At 39.3% G+C, this 15,670-nt stretch overlaps 1 protein-coding gene across 7 annotated transcripts in view; it reads right to left on the reverse strand.

The window, feature by feature from the left end:
- Nucleotides 1-15,670, reverse strand: part of DPP6 (dipeptidyl peptidase like 6) — a 1,357,728-nt gene that overhangs the window by 129,407 nt on the left and 1,212,651 nt on the right. For all 7 annotated transcript variants that reach the window (XR_006353239.1, XM_043966312.1, XM_043966314.1 and 4 more), the window contains exons 15-16: nucleotides 6,445-6,492; nucleotides 3,515-3,633 (exon numbers count right to left, since the gene is read on the reverse strand). Coding sequence is in view for 6 of the 7 variants with exons in the window: in XM_043966312.1 (XP_043822247.1) it covers nucleotides 3,515-3,633; nucleotides 6,445-6,492 (167 nt within the window). In the remaining variant the exon portion in view is untranslated. The remainder of the gene's footprint in view (nucleotides 1-3,514; nucleotides 3,634-6,444; nucleotides 6,493-15,670) is intronic.

The following is a 15,670-nucleotide window of genomic DNA, read 5'->3' on the forward strand; positions in this document are numbered from 1 at the left end:
CTGGATTATTGATTATAGAGTCATAGATGCATAGTCAGAAAGGACCTGAGAGGCTAATTAATCTGTCACCTCAATTTACATATGAGGGAATTGGGGCCCCAGGGTTGTGACTTGCCCAAGGTCACACAGATAGTAAGTATGAGTGGTAGGATTTGTATCTATTTCCTCTGACTGGGATTAGCACTCTTTGCTCTTCTCTTACAGAGTGGGGCAGATCACACGTGCCCTCCCTATGAGGGAAGTCAACGTCTCAGCATATCACTCATAGAATATTCCGGCTAGAAGGGAGTTTATCTAGGGATCACTTAATCCAAACTTCATTTTACAGATGAAGAACATGAGACCCAATGAGACTGGGCCAAGGGATAATAGGCTAGTTAATGGCAAAGATGGTATCAGAACCTGAGTTTTTGGATTCCTAACAGGGATTCTACCTTCAGGAACCAAGACAGATGACAAGTGGTTGACTCTTTGAGACAAGTTGGCACACACAATCACTTGAACCTATTGCCTATTACCTAATTCAGTAAGAGCCAAGGATCAGAATGAAACCATTATAAGACAGTCAATATAATAAACCATTATAAGAAAATTGCAATTTTCAGGTGTGCAGTGGATAAAGCACCGGGCCTGGAGGACCTGAGTTCAAACCTGGTCTCAGACACTTGACACTTACTAGCTGTGTGACCCTCAGCAAGTCACGTAACCCTCATTGCCCTGCAAAAAAAGAAATTGCGATTTTCTTAAAAACTTGGCTCTTTTGGGGGGAAAGGAAGGAAACAAGTATTTATATAGCACCTATTATGTGCCATTAACTGTGCTAAATTCTTTTTATGCCCTTTGAAATAGGTGTCATTGTTATCTCTATTTTATAGATGAGGAAATGGAGGCAAACAGAGGCTAAGTGATTTGCCCAGAGTTACTAGTAAGTGTCTGAAGCTGGACTTGAACACAGGTCTTCCTGACTCTAGAAACAGCACTCTAGCCACTGCCCTACCAGCTGTCCTTTAGAATGAATTTCAAAATTAAAGTTACTCCATGTATAACCTATATCATATTGCTTACTTTCTCAGGGAGAGGGGAGGGGGATGGTGGAAGAGAGAAAATTTGGACCTTAAAACTTTAAAAACCCCAACAAATATTAAAAATTGCTTTTACATGTAATTGGGAGAAAATAAAATATTATTTTAAAAATAATCAAAATTGCTCAAAGAATGAACAAATAAAGTTCTGCCAAAAAGGATAGAGGGTAGAAAATAAAAAAATGAGAGGTCACCCCATCATGAAGGTAATATGTTAATGAGATTTTATCAAATGAGATAATATATGTGAATTGATTTGTGAACTTTAAAGTGTTATGTAAATGTTATTTTCCTGCCAATATTGTAGCTTTGGTAATTATGGCATTCCTAGAATGTATATACTGCTCTTTCCCCCAATTCCTCCCTCCCCCACAATAATGTAGAGCTATCTAAAGACAAGGCTAGACCAAATGTCTTGTCAAAGATCCTTCTGGCTCTGATATTCTATGAGTCTAAGTCAAGAGGGGGATGTGATCTAGTATACCTTTGTTCCATATTCTTGTTTATGTGCTCTATTGCTTATTTATTTGTTCTATAAATGCAATATTTTTATATTTAAAAAGAGCAATATCTAAATAATGAAATGTTCTCCTCCAGAATCTAGATCAGAATGCAGATCTTGAGGGAAGCTGGCCCAGTGGTTTTGCTATTTAAAAAAGAAATCTAGACTGTAAAACTCAATATTTAGTTTGCTTTATTTGCAAATGGAGGATCTTGTTTTCTTGGATAATGGCTTCTGTCTCAAGTTAAAAATTATTACATTAGAGGCTTTAGGACCCATATCCTGCCCTTTCCTCCCTTTCTTTTTAAATTTTATTTTAATTTTTAAATTTTTTATTAATTTATTTTTTTCTTTCCTCCCCTTCTAATGAGAGTTTGCTGGATGACAAGGATAAACCAAATGCCTCTCAAAATCCCTTCCAGGTCTGATATTCTATGATCTTTAATCAAGGAACAGTGCTTTCTAATGTCTTTTATTGTTCAATTAGTTGTCTTCCCTGAAAATTGGGTACTCAAAGAAAAGTAAAAACAAATAAGAAATTATGGCCAAGGTTAGAGTTGTAGAGGGTAGGAAATGTGAAAATGAGACACCAATGCACCATGAAGGTAATCTGTTAATGAAATATAAATGAATGGATTTGTGTTTACTCCCATGTTCCTTTACAATGTTATTGGAAGTGTGCAAGTGGATTAGGTGTGTGTCAATATCATGCCCTTTGTACATACATAAGTAATTTAGGGAGTTACCTTTTATTACAAATCAGTAATAGACATTTTAAAACAAAGTCATTAATTCCAATTACTCATTATTAAAAGGCAGTGAGATGTTCTAAATAATCATCTGTCTCTACTCTCCATCATCACTTCTAACCAATGGTAGTGGGGCTTGTCTTTTGTGGCTGACATCATGGAGGTCAATTAGATCCTTCTTACATATTTCCCTTGGTTTATTTCAGTTTCCTCAAGTGTAAAATGGTGACAATAATAGCACCTACATCACAGGGTTATTGTGAGGATCAAAGGAGATATTATTTGTAATAGCACTTAACAAAGTGCCTGACACATGGGAGCTGCTATATCCTGTCCTTACCTCCCTTCCCACCTGCCCCTGCCCCTTGCCTTGGTACTCTATTTTACATTCTTCTGGTCTACATCAGCTTCTGAGCTGCTATAACAAGACTAAGTCTTCTCCTGACATGCCACAGCTCCCACGTAGCATATTTGGAGGACAATTTAAAGGTTTTTTTAAAAGCAAGAAAACAGTCTTAAGATTTTCCCTATTGTTTCCCTTAACAGATCAACACCCTACTTACACAGCAGTCTCTCTAATACCTTCTGGAACAGTACAGCTGAATTAAGTTGCTGGGAACTGTCTTTCTTGTATATTCCAGACACAAGGGAGCAGGGTTCTATAGAGACTTGTTCTTAGAATGTTACAGAGAGAAGGGTGGAAGCTAGGCCAGAGAGAATTCTCAGAAGTTTGTCCCAAGAAGTACAAAGGGTTAGAGGAGAACTTGCTATCCTTAAAAATAAAAAAAGCAGCTACCTGACCCAGACACTCTCTGCCAGCTCTGTGCTAGAATCACATAGCAGAAGCTACTTCATGGAACACAAATTAATTAAATCCAATATGTGAAAAAGTCCTCAGATGAGATTGGTTGAACATTTCAAAAAGGAACTGTTCTTATAAGAGTGAAGCTTCGACAGCTAACCTAGAAGTTTGTACACAGACAGATGTTCGACAATTTCCCAAGGCCCTTGGTTCAATCAGCACCGTCTCCCTGGTGCCATTTTTCCATGGCTCATATGGGGAGTAGGGAGTTCTTTGCCAGGGCTGAGGATGAGAGCTCATCTTGGGAGAGATTCTAGATCCTGACATGCCCAGAGCTCCATTTCACAAGAAGAGGTTTGAAATCATGTCAAGTACTTACCTTCACACTTCAGCAAGAAGTAGTCCATGTTGTGACTGAAGGATGCACTGAAGTAAGTACAATTCTCAATCAATTCACAGGAGAGGCACTGCCTATTGTAGGTGCCTTCAGTGTCAGCACTGATAAAACAAAGACAGAGACAGAATGTGAACAAAGGCTGGGTAATCTAGCGGAAGGTAAATCTTCAATAGAGCCCCATGTTTTACAGGGAAAAGGGACAAATCATTTAGTTAACCATCCAAGGTCTTTCAAAGTCTGGCTCCAAAATATCTTTTCAAATGTCTCTCCCACTCCTCCTGAAAGACATAATTTCTTCAACCAGACTGCACTCTCTTCTTCCCTCTTTTCTTTCCTTCCTTCTGCAAACATTTATCTTGCACCTACGATGTACAAATCACTGCACTGGGCACTGAGAAACATGAAAATTAATGAGATGAGGTCTGCCTTTAAGGAGCTTACAATCTATTTGGTCTCCAAATATATTCTTTGCTTTCCTGCTTCCCCTTGTCTTTGTTCACAGCTTCACTGAAGGCAAATGTGCTAAATATGGGACAAGGGCCCCTCTCCCTGTTTCTTTGAATGAAATCTTCATGCTTACAAGTTGAACCCAAATATTGCCATTTTTTTATAGCCTTCCTTAATTCCCCAACTCACAAGTGCGCCCTTAATACTGTCTCACAGAACACTGCGAAAATGTTTTAGGAAATTTCCTACTCTTAATTTCCAGTAATGGCTTCTGTGTATACCTACAGCACTCTAGTCCTTATTATTGATGGAAATTATAGAAATAGACTGAGGAAGAGCAATCAGCAAAATTCCATAAATAGAGACAAGGAACTGAGCATGCAGCTTTATCAAAGGGCTGAAGAGCATCAGCCTGGGCACTATACTGGTACTCATGTAACATCAAGAGGCAAAAAGTAAGCCCCTTTGCACACTGAGTGCATCCTCTGTGGAGGATTTATGGAAAGACATGCAAGGGTCACACAAGAGGAGGAGGCATGGATAGGAGATGATTTGAGTTCTCAAATTTTTGGTTTCAGGATCCCTTTGGACTCTTTTTTTGTGGGGCAATGAGGGTTAAGTGACTTGCCCAAGGTCACACAGCTAGTCAGTGTCAAGTGTCTGAGGTCGTATTTGAACTCAGGTCCCCCTGAATCTAGGGCCAGTGCTTTATCCACTGCACCACCTAGCTGCCCCCTTAGACTCTTAAAATTATTGGTGCCCCCAAAGCCCTTTTGTTTATGTGGGCTATATCAATATTTACCACATTAGAAATTTAAATGGATAAATTTTAAAAACATTTATCAATTCATTAAAAATGATAATAAACATACTGGATTTTTTTTTGCATTTTTTTTTGTTTTTGGTGGGGCAATGGGGGTTAAGTGACTTGTCCAGGGTCACACAGCTAGGAAGTGTCAAGTGTCTGAGGTCAGATTTGAACTCAGGTACTCCTGAATCCAGGGGCGATGCTTTATCCACTGTGCCACCTAGCTGCCCCCTGGATTTTTAATATAAACCTATTTTTGTGAAAAGCATCTATATTTTCTAAACCTAGAAAATTTAGTGAGGAGAATAACATTGTTTCACATGTTCTTGCAAATAATTTCAATATCTAGCTTAATAGAAAATAGATGAATTCTTATGTTTTATTTTGCATTCAATCTGTTGAGATATGCTATTTTGGTTGAAGTCTAAGAAGAAAATATGGCTTCATAAATATATGTAGCTAAAAAAGGGAGGGGTATTTTAATAGGCAAAAATACCAGTATTGTTATGGAAATAGTTCTGACCTCAAGAACCCCCTGGAAGTGTCTTAGGGTCCTTTACAGATCTGCAGACCACACTTTGACAACCCCTGATCTATACCATTGGAAGGAGCTTCCAACACGATTAGATGCCATATTCGTTGAAGGATTCCCCATCCCACCAGCTTGTGCCCACCTGGGGCCACCATTTATGTGTTGGATTTATAGACTGTTCAGAGAGGCTGACTCCCATCTGGGATCATGCCTTAAAATTATCTTTGTATCTTTCCCACTGCCTTGCATAGTTCTTTGCATCTGGTGGGTGCTTAGCAAATGGTTGTTATATAAGTATATCCAATCATCTGAAAGTGACCTCTCTGATCTCTCACTAGGGTACCACATTTGTGTAATTAGGACTGATGTGTTGTTTCTGGGCGCTGTTAGCTTGCTTTGAAGTGGCTGCCAGAAAATCTGGACAGCTAGCATCTGGGTCTGTTATTTAAACTACAGTTGTTAACTAGGAAACAGAGATGACAACATTAATCTTGAACCTTGGAATATGGACTGCGAGTTCCATTTCTTAGCCAAAAGCTCTCCTATAGGAGAAAGGGAGTTGATCACAAAATTTAGAGCTGGTAAACAACCGTAGGGACCACCTTGTCAAAGCTACTCATTTTATAGATATGGAACTTGTAAAAATCAGGGGTTAGATGGGACCATCTCTTTTATGTTATACTGAACAAGTCCATAAGAATTAAGTTGTTCACCCAAGATAAAAAAAATCAGCAGAGCCACTAGAAACCAGGTCTCCTGGGTCTGGCTAATGTTCTTTCCACTGCACTCCTAATGTGTTACTAATATCTGAAGACTAAAACATAAAGACAGTTTTTAATATAACTCAGTACATAGGTTGATGGAAGACATTCAATTATTAGGAAAATAGGGAAAGTGAGGAGAAAAATCTACTTGTACAGAGAGAAAAGCAATGTGTCTTGGGAATCACTAACCCTGATTTTAAGTGGTAGAACCCCCCTCCCCCCTTTTTTACAATAAATATAGAAGGTGTTGTAGGGGATAGTGACCACACAGGATGGAACTGGACAGTTCTGCAGGGACTTAAGTACATCTCTGCTTGAGGTGACCTACACATGTATAAGGGAAGAAAGTTCAGAATCATACCTGTACAGATGTCTTCTTTTAGGCTCATCCTCTGTGCTGAGGAAATAACTGCAGAGACAAAACAAAGTGAATACAATTAGATCATAGACTTAGAGTTGGAAGGAACCTTAGATCTCTAATCCAATTTCTTAATTTTACAGATGAGGGACCTGTGGCACAGAGAAGTGAATGATATGTCCAGTAATATATAGGGAGTCAGTGTCAGAATCAGTGTTCCGGCTGAAGTCCTCTAACTTGCTACAGGGAACAGCACATATCAAATCCAGCATCCTTTCCAAGGTACCATGATTTGGACATATTGAGTTCGAAATGCTTATGGAATATCCAGGAGGTGCTTTCAATTAGTAATTCAGGTCCGATGCCAAATTCAGGGTACTTTCTATTATACTATGCTACCAACTCCAAGAATTCTTTGAGTATCTCTCTCAGGACTTGAAATATATAATTATTCTTTTCAGACAGACAGTGGGTTAGAGACAGTAAATAGGGTGCTGTAGTCCTGGACTGAGGGTCAGGAGATCAGGATCTCCTAGTCCTAGCTTTTCTATTCACTGCCTGTGTGATTTGGGGCATATCACCTCAACTATTCAGGCAAGAAAACGAATGGGGTTGAATCATATGGCTGCTATTGTGGTTCCTCTTAGCTCTGGTGTTTTATGATTCTGTCTCTGACCCTCTGCAAACTTGGGAAGATGCTCTAAGGTTCCACTTTCTTTACCTTTTTCCCTGGCTAACAGCATTCTGTCCCTAGACCTTAAGTCTCCAGATCACTTATGTTCCACTCTTCCTTCATTAAAATCTTTCATCATAAAAGGGTCTTATTTCAGTCCTTCACATCTTAGCATGTATTACCCCCTTCCAGTGTTAATAATCCTATGACTCTGAGTCCCTGTGTCTCCTATTGCTAGGTCCCATACATGTCAAGACTTGTTTCTGTGGAATGAAAAGCAATTTAAGGGATTTGACTAAGCAGCTGGAGGTGGGGAATGCTGAAATGGAGGAAAGTATTTGGATGAAAATCAAGGGATTGCATGTAGATTTAAAGCTGAAAGGGATACCAGGAGTCATGCAGTTTCACCCTGCATTTTGAAGTTGAGGAAACTGAGGTCCAAAGAGGCTGCCCAAGGTCACATAGAGAGCACTAGAAGAAGTGGGATTCAGATCCAAGGTCCCTGATAACAAATCCAGCACTCTTTCCAACAGATCAAGATTTGGTTATAATAAAATGCCTATGGGATATCCGGGAGGTGATGTCTAGTAAGTAACTGGTGATGCAGGGCTGGATTCAGGAGAATTCAATATCTACCACTTGTAGTTATCTTTGTAGAAATGATATTTTAATCTATGAGAACAGATGAGATAATAATGGATAGGGGGAAGAGAGAAAAGAAAAGCAATACAGTCCTGGGGGGGCGGGGCGGGTCAGGATCCTTCAGGGGGTAAATTAAATTCACTCATAATTCAAAAACACCATTTTATTTTTCTGGCTTTAATCTCTTCTTTCACAGCTACCTCACTCCTAATTGAACCAGCAGTAAAATAGCCAGACTTATTGTTTGTAATTTTGCCTTTTTCTTTCTCCTGGCCTACTCTGGTAGAGAGGCAAATGAAAAGAGAAAGAATAATAATTCTTAATCCAGAACTCTTGATGAAATTTAAAAGAGGGATGACTTGGGCCACTTGGGGAATAAAATGCACACCTTTTATAGTTTTACTTGGGAGCATTTGGGAGGATGTTGGAGGACATAGGGATGGTGCTAAATAATGGAGAATTGAGAGAAATCATGGAATCTTCTTCTCCAGTAGTCTTTTTGGATTGGTTTAGGTATGGTCTTGAATGAATTTTGGTTAGTTTTTAAAGGCAACTTCCAGTCTTAAGATTTTATGATTCTGTCTATTTATTCAAATGAACTAGATGCAATTTAGCTCAAGTTAAGAAACACTGATTAAGCACACACTTTGTGCAAGGCACTGGATTAGGCATGAGTAGTACAGGGATAAAAATGTAACAGTCCATGCTCAAGTCTCCCTGAGGAGGATATGGAATAAATGACTCTTTACCCCCCAAAATTGGAGATCACAGTTCATAGGTTTTGTAGACTATATTAGCTCTTCTTGTAGCTAGTGGATATGGGGAAAAGTCAGTTTGGTGCAAATCTGAATAGGCTAGTACCTTTCCCAGATCCAGACTTCTGGCTCCTTGCCATTCCAGTTCCTTGACTTCATTTAGTCATCCTGAGCATGAAACCCACATAGATGTGTCCCCTGCCTTCATGGTGTAATGATTGGAATGACGCCACCTGCTGGAGACTTACTGTAGAAGAGTTCTGCCCATGAAGCGAAGGTCTTTGAGGGCAAGACCGGGAGTCAGGAAGTGACGCGGGCTAGTGGGAGGAGGAAGGAAGAGACTGGCGCTCAGTCTCGCGCGCTCTTTCCTGAGGACGCTGGTGGAGCGGGGAGCTAGAAATGTGCTCTCCCTTTAATAGATAGGAATCTAGGCCTTTTCTTCTCTCTTTACCAAACTCTTATTCTCCTTAATAAATGCTTAAAAGTCTAACTCTTGCTAAAGCTTATAATTTACTGGCGACCACTCATTGGATATTTTAGACAGTTTAGCTAGAATTTTAGCCCTTAACAGATCCCTTCGTGGTTGCCATCTGTTAAGGGCTAAAATTCTAGCTAAACTGTCTAAAATATCCAATGAGTGGTCGCCAGTAAATTATAAGCTTTAGCAAGAGTTAGACTTTTAAGCATTTATTAAGGAGAATAAGAGTTTGGTAAAGAGAGAAGAAAAGGCCTAGATTCCTATCTATTAAAGGGAGAGCACATTTCTAGCTCCCCGCTCCACCAGCGTCCTCAGGAAAGAGCGCGCGAGACTGAGCGCCAGTCTCTTCCTTCCTCCTCCCACTAGCCCGCGTCACTTCCTGACTCCTGGTCTTGCCCTCAAAGACCTTCGCTTCATGGGCAGAACTCTTCTACAGTAAGTCTCCAGCAGGTGGCGTCATTCCAATCATTACAATGGAGACTGTATGGTCACTTGTCAGGCATGAGAAGTTGAATGAGATGACCTTCTGTCATCTATCCTTTTCAGCTCTAGGATTATGGTTTTATAAATGCATTGGGTCTTTTTAATATATATTGAATAGTCACTGCAAGTGATTTAGGATCCCTCAAGAAAGATCAGCTGAAAGGACAATCACTCAGGAGTACCTCTTGGGGCCCTCTTTTTGGGACAGGAAGGGCCCTAGCAAATGATAATAAGGTTGAGAGTCTTTTTCAAATACATGGGACCTGCTTCAGAAGGGCTGCCCAAGGTAATCACTAGCTTTCTATATGCTAATTGTTCCAGGAAAGTAGAAATGTTTAATTATATGTTTTATTTAATGTGTCTTTTAGGGCAGATGTACAACTATTATTATCTTGATTTGAACTAAATTGGACTAGGTGGGAGAAGTGGCAATCATCTCAGGCCTGGACATCTTCCAGGCAGCATAGGGAAAAGGAAGCTGAAATTTGCTCACTGGAAATAGCCTCATCAGTGGTTAGTAAACTTTTCTCTTTGTGTCCCTAAACTGGACCCCAGTAAAGTTATTTGATGCTAGGCTTATAAGGAACTAAAATAGGTAGGATACATTAAAAAATGAAAATCACATAATTTAAATTCTGTTTCAGATAATAGTTGTGTGACCCTGGACAAGTTACTTAACCTCTCAGCCTCAGTTTCATAATCTGTGAATGGGGAAAATAATAGCACCTACCTCCCAGAGTTGTTGTCAGGATCAAACTACATACCATAAGTTAAGTGCTTTGCAAACCTTAAGAGAACCCTATGAATGATAGCTATTTTTATTATCCAAATTCAGTGTGGCCACATTTCAGTTTCTTTTTCTGGGTAGCTTAGGCAAGAGGTGAAAAGGTTCACAGAGGTAGTTGCCCCCTTGATCAAGGAGGCTGATGATCAGTTAGTTCATTCTTAGGATATTCCTACTTGTAGGAGGAAGCTGCACTGCTGTTTTCATCACCGCAATCATGGTGGTCTGTCTCATTATACTGTAGTTGCAAAGCATTCTGTGTTGGAAGGAGGCCCAGCAAGAGAGGCAGGTGGGAACTCTGTGGCAGAATGGTAGGTGTGGAGTGTAGGGAGCGGCTTTCCCTGTGAGTCTTATCTGTGTGGTGGGTATCCATGGAGTCCTAAGGACCAGGCTATGCTGAGAATTGTTCAAAGTCTTAGGTACCCAGGTACCCAGGATGCTGAAGAGCTGAATGATGATGTTTCTTTGTTACAAAATCAGCAAGAACTTCGATCTTGAAAGCCCCTCCTGAGCCCCTCTAAATATGTCAGAGTTATGAAGAGTTCTTTAAACTGAAGAGAGGGGAAAAAACTGCCTATGTTCAATCACTAAGTCATAGGGAGTAGCAGAAATGGTATAGTAGGAAGATTAACCATGGAGAATAATGCACAGGAGACAACAATGCAAGGAGAAGGGGCAGTAATAATTTTCAGTCTCAAATGTTTATATACAAATGCAGAGTATACAAATCAAAACCAAAGATAACTAGAGATCTTAATGCACGGAGATGAATTCTATTTTGCACATATTATAGAATCACAGAATTTTAAGATTTGAAAGGAACCCTAGAAAGAACTTAATCCAACTCATACCTGAAAGGAATTCACACTACAACATAACCAAGCAGGGTATCACTGAGATTTAGTGGGATGTAACTCATATCTGGAATATAGCAATGAAAGAGTATATTTTATTCTAAAGGAATAAATTTGATAAAAGGGGTAGGGTAGTAGAGTTCTATATAAAAAGATATAGTGCTATGAGGAAATTAATAAACTAGAAATAGGAAATAAGAGGATTTGGGTTAGAATCCATGAAGATAGAAATAGAAGCAATTTTGTGTCAAAAATATATTACATACCACCTGGCCAGAAAGAGGAAATGAATCATGAGATTCAGAAGCAGATCACAAGACTGGTGTGAAGCTACTACATAGCAGTGTTGAGGGCTTTATCTACCTAAGTATCATTTGGAGATTTCTGCTAAAATCCAAAAAGCTAAAAAAAAAATCTCCTTATTTGCCTTAATTTTCGTTATTCAAAAAGTAGAGGAAGAAAGAGAGGGACTGCTATAAGGTCTTAATTCTAACCAATAAGGGAAAATTAGTTGCTAAAGTAGAAATGATGGGAACCTTGAGAGGAAGTGGACATAATATCCTATAGTTTGTGACAGACACATTTGGGAGAAGTGGATTTCAAATTGGTATGGAAGCAAAGTCAAAGTCAAAGGTTAAGTGGGTTCTACCTGTGTTTATGTGACTATATAAGCATGTCAGCATCAGTAGGGGTGGAAAGTGAAAGCTACTTTACTAATAAGATCTAAGTTTTGGCCAATAAGGTTGAATGAAGCAAAGCTTTAACTCCTTGAATTTTGGCTTTTTAATTTTTTAAAAAATGTAATTAAAAATTTAATAAGTATCAACAAAACAATCAGGTAAACATACAAAACAAAGCATAAAATTTTAAATGAAAAATAGCATTTATCAAGGGAAAACCAAATGAATTAATAAGTGACAGGCTTTTCATCCAAGATGGTCTAACATCAAACCAACTTTTATAAAATTTTGTTGTAGTCAATGTGCATAGAATTAGGCCTCAATCCTTCAAACTTTGCATTGCTTTATGTAGGTCTTTCTATATTTTTCCAGGTTTCAGATTATAATTAATGTTATATTACATTTATATGCAACAATTTATTCAGTTGTTCTTCAACTGTGGAATATACAAGTGGGTTTTTGGGGTTTTTTTTGCCCAGTCCATATAAAACAGCAACCATTTACCTAAGTTCATTTCTTAATAATGCTCAGATTCCCTCAACTCTGAAGTCTCTGACAATGGTTTCACTTGCTTGGTTCATCCCCTTGCATCTTGTTGCTCTAAAAACACTCCAGTCAAAAATCTGACCTAGATTTTCGCATTCTTCTTGCTTTCCACTATCTCCTCTGCCTTGGATGACTATTACTCTTCCCCTCCCTCCTTCCCCTCTCCGACCCCCACCCTAGTATATAACTTTCTGATCACTGGTCCTGCCATGGGGGATGGGTGGCATTAAGATAAAGGGCAGGTAGGCTCATTCAGCCTACAATTTTAGATGAGAGGTTGGCTCAAGAGAGATGGCATGCTGTCAAAAATGAAATTCTATTAATACAGATGATTTCAGTGAAGAAAAGGAGTATCTTTCTAAGGAGACTGATGTGGCTGCCCAGGAAACTTCAAACTTTGGTTTTAAAAAAGACACATACAGAAGGTGAAAGCATGGTCAGCTAACAGGATCAATAAAAAAAGAATGGCACAGACATTTAAGAATAATGTCGGGGAATGCCAGATTCCAGATAAGCTGAGGCTTGCTATGAATCTAAGGACAATACACCTGTTTAAGATACCCCAGGGGGACAAGAGGAAGAGCAAAGAAGGGAAATAACTATTGCTCAGAGCATTGGGTTAATGATAATGGATGACAATATGGTGGGAGTGAGTGGGTGGTATGTCCTATTTCTCTACTCTCGACAGGGATAAAGCTATTTTAGAATTAGCCTCAATTTCAGGGAAGGCAGTAACATCCGTCCCTCTACTCCCAGTTCTTTGTGCAAGGCTACCCAAAAGAAGGGGTCTGTTCTTCTCAGACAGCAAGGCCAATGATAAGGAACTAGCCAGACTAGCATGATAAGGAAGCTCTCAGATTCCCTTCTGGAACAATAAACTGTTCCCAAAAGCCAGGAGCAAATTCTTTGGGAACTCAAAATGAATATTTTGTTTATATGCTATAAATTCATGTGGAAAATGGGTGTTATTTGTTGTTGTTGTTGTTTTGGAAATGGGTGTTAATAAAAAGTCTGCTTGCCCTTCACCATAGGCTAACCCATGCCATGGCTAGTAATTATGCATGAAATAAAACTTTTTACCCACTTGCACACAAAATCATGGCACAGTAGATAAGACATTGGGCCTCAAGTCAGGAAAACCTGAGTTGCAATTTGGCCTCGGACACTGATGTGTGATCCTGAGAAAGTTATATAACCTCTGTTTGCCTCAGTACCCTCATCTGTTAAATGAGGATAAAAATAATACCTACCTCACAGGGCTGTTGTTACGATCAAATGAAATAATAATTGTAAAGTGCTTAGCACAGTGCCTGGCACATTGTAGGTAGTAAATAAATAGTAACTATTAGAGAGAAGGAAGAGCTACTCAGGTCTCACTCTGCTTCTCTTTTGTCTACCAAGGAAAATGATCTTCAGACTAAATACAGAAATGAATAATTAATCTGGAAATCAAATTTCAGAATAAGAGAGAAGATAAAACACATAGCAATTAACTGCCTTAAATGAGGATCCTGTAAGTAGTCCTGGATGAACTGCTTTCCAGGGTTCTGAAAGCATTTGCTGATGTGATTGCACAATTGTGATCTTTAAAAGAAGATCTATTTGGGGCAGCTAGATGGCGTAGTGGATAGAGCACTGACCCTGGAGTCAGGAGGACCTGAGTTCAAATTCGGCCTCAGACACTTAACACTTACTAGCTGTGTGACCCTGGGCAAATCACTTAACCCCAATTGCCTCACTAAAAAAAAAAGAAGATGACCTATGATCTCCTAAAACCCAAAGAAAAATGAAAAGGTACTGCAGGGTTGGAGAAATGTGAAAGTGGTCTTGATTTCCTAAAAAGGCAAAAGGACAAGTTCTTCCATCTAATAGGCCAATGAATTTGCCATTAACAGAGGGCAAAATTCTAGAACCCAATTATTAAAGGAAGCAGTGGTTGTGATGAAATAGCAATAGCAGATCAAAAGCAAATCCTGCCAGACTAAATTAGTTTCCTTTTTTGGCAGGGGGAAGTAAGGTTACTAGATTGGGAGATGAAAGCAATAATGTACAGATAATAAACCTGGCTTCCAGTAAGTCACTTCGAAATGTCTCTCACACATTTTTGACTAGACACAGAGATATCAGTACGATCATTTAGGAGGATTCAAAACTGGTTCAATGACCAGACCTATGGAGACATGATTAATGAATTGATGTTTTCCTACAGGAGTTCTAGGGTAGAGTGCTCCAGTGATATTTCCTTGGCCTTGTCTTTTTTTTTTTTTTTTTGTGGGGCAATGAGGGTTAAGTGACTTGCTCCGGGTCACACAGCTAGTAAGTGTCAAGTGTCTGAGGCCAGATTTGAACTCAGGTCCTCCTGAATCCAAGGCCAGCGCTTTATCCACTGCGCCACCTACCTGCCCCCGGCCTTGTCTTGGTCAACAAACATATCAGTAATTTAGATGAAGACATAAATGGTATGCTTACAAGATTTGTTGATTGCACAAAGCTAGAAGGAATAATTAAGTACTGGATGTCAATGTCAGGTTTTAAAAATGTCTCAATGGAGTGGAATGTGGGACCAAAGCTAAGATGAAATCTGCTAAGGATACACCTAAAAGTCTTAAATATGGATTAAAAAAAGTAAGCTTCTCAAGTAGAAGGCTGGAAGAGGGGAGGCTGAAAAATAGTTCATCTGAAAATTTCTAGGTGGAGGATTAGTAGGCTGTAAAGTCTCCTAGAACTAACTGTGATAAGATAGATTGAAAAAGTTAATGCAATCTTAGGCTACATTAAGAAAGAGAGAGAAAAAAATGTCTAGGACAAGGGAGGTGATAGTACTGCTGCATTCTGTCCTTGTCAGATCACAGCTAGAGTACTGTGTTCAGTTCCAGGCAATATATTTTAGGAAGGAGGACAACCAGGATGGTGAGGGTACATGGAATTATCTCAAAGGAGGTTCAGTTGGAAGAGTTGGGGATTATAGGGAAACAGATCATGGATTTCAGAGCTGGAAAGGATGGGAAGAATATTAGAAGTCATCAAGTTCAATCCCTTCATCATCCAGATAACTAAACTGCTGAGGTCCAGAGAATTTAAGGGGTTTACCAAAGACTATACAGCAAATCACTGACTTGAGATTTGAATCCAGATCCAATTCTAAATCTAGAGCTCTTTTATATCCTGTACCATGACTGAGAAGATTGTGGGTTTTTTTGGTGAGGCAATCAGGGTTAAGTGACTTGCCCAGCCAGGGTCATACAGCCAGTAAGTGTCAAGCGTCTGAGGCTGTATTTGAACTCAGGTCCTCATGATTCCAGAGCCATTACTCTATCCACTGAGCCACCTAGAT

The sequence above is a fragment of the Dromiciops gliroides genome, chromosome 5, assembly GCF_019393635.1.
Source record: "Dromiciops gliroides isolate mDroGli1 chromosome 5, mDroGli1.pri, whole genome shotgun sequence".
In the NCBI taxonomy this organism is placed as follows: Eukaryota; Metazoa; Chordata; class Mammalia; order Microbiotheria; family Microbiotheriidae; genus Dromiciops; species Dromiciops gliroides.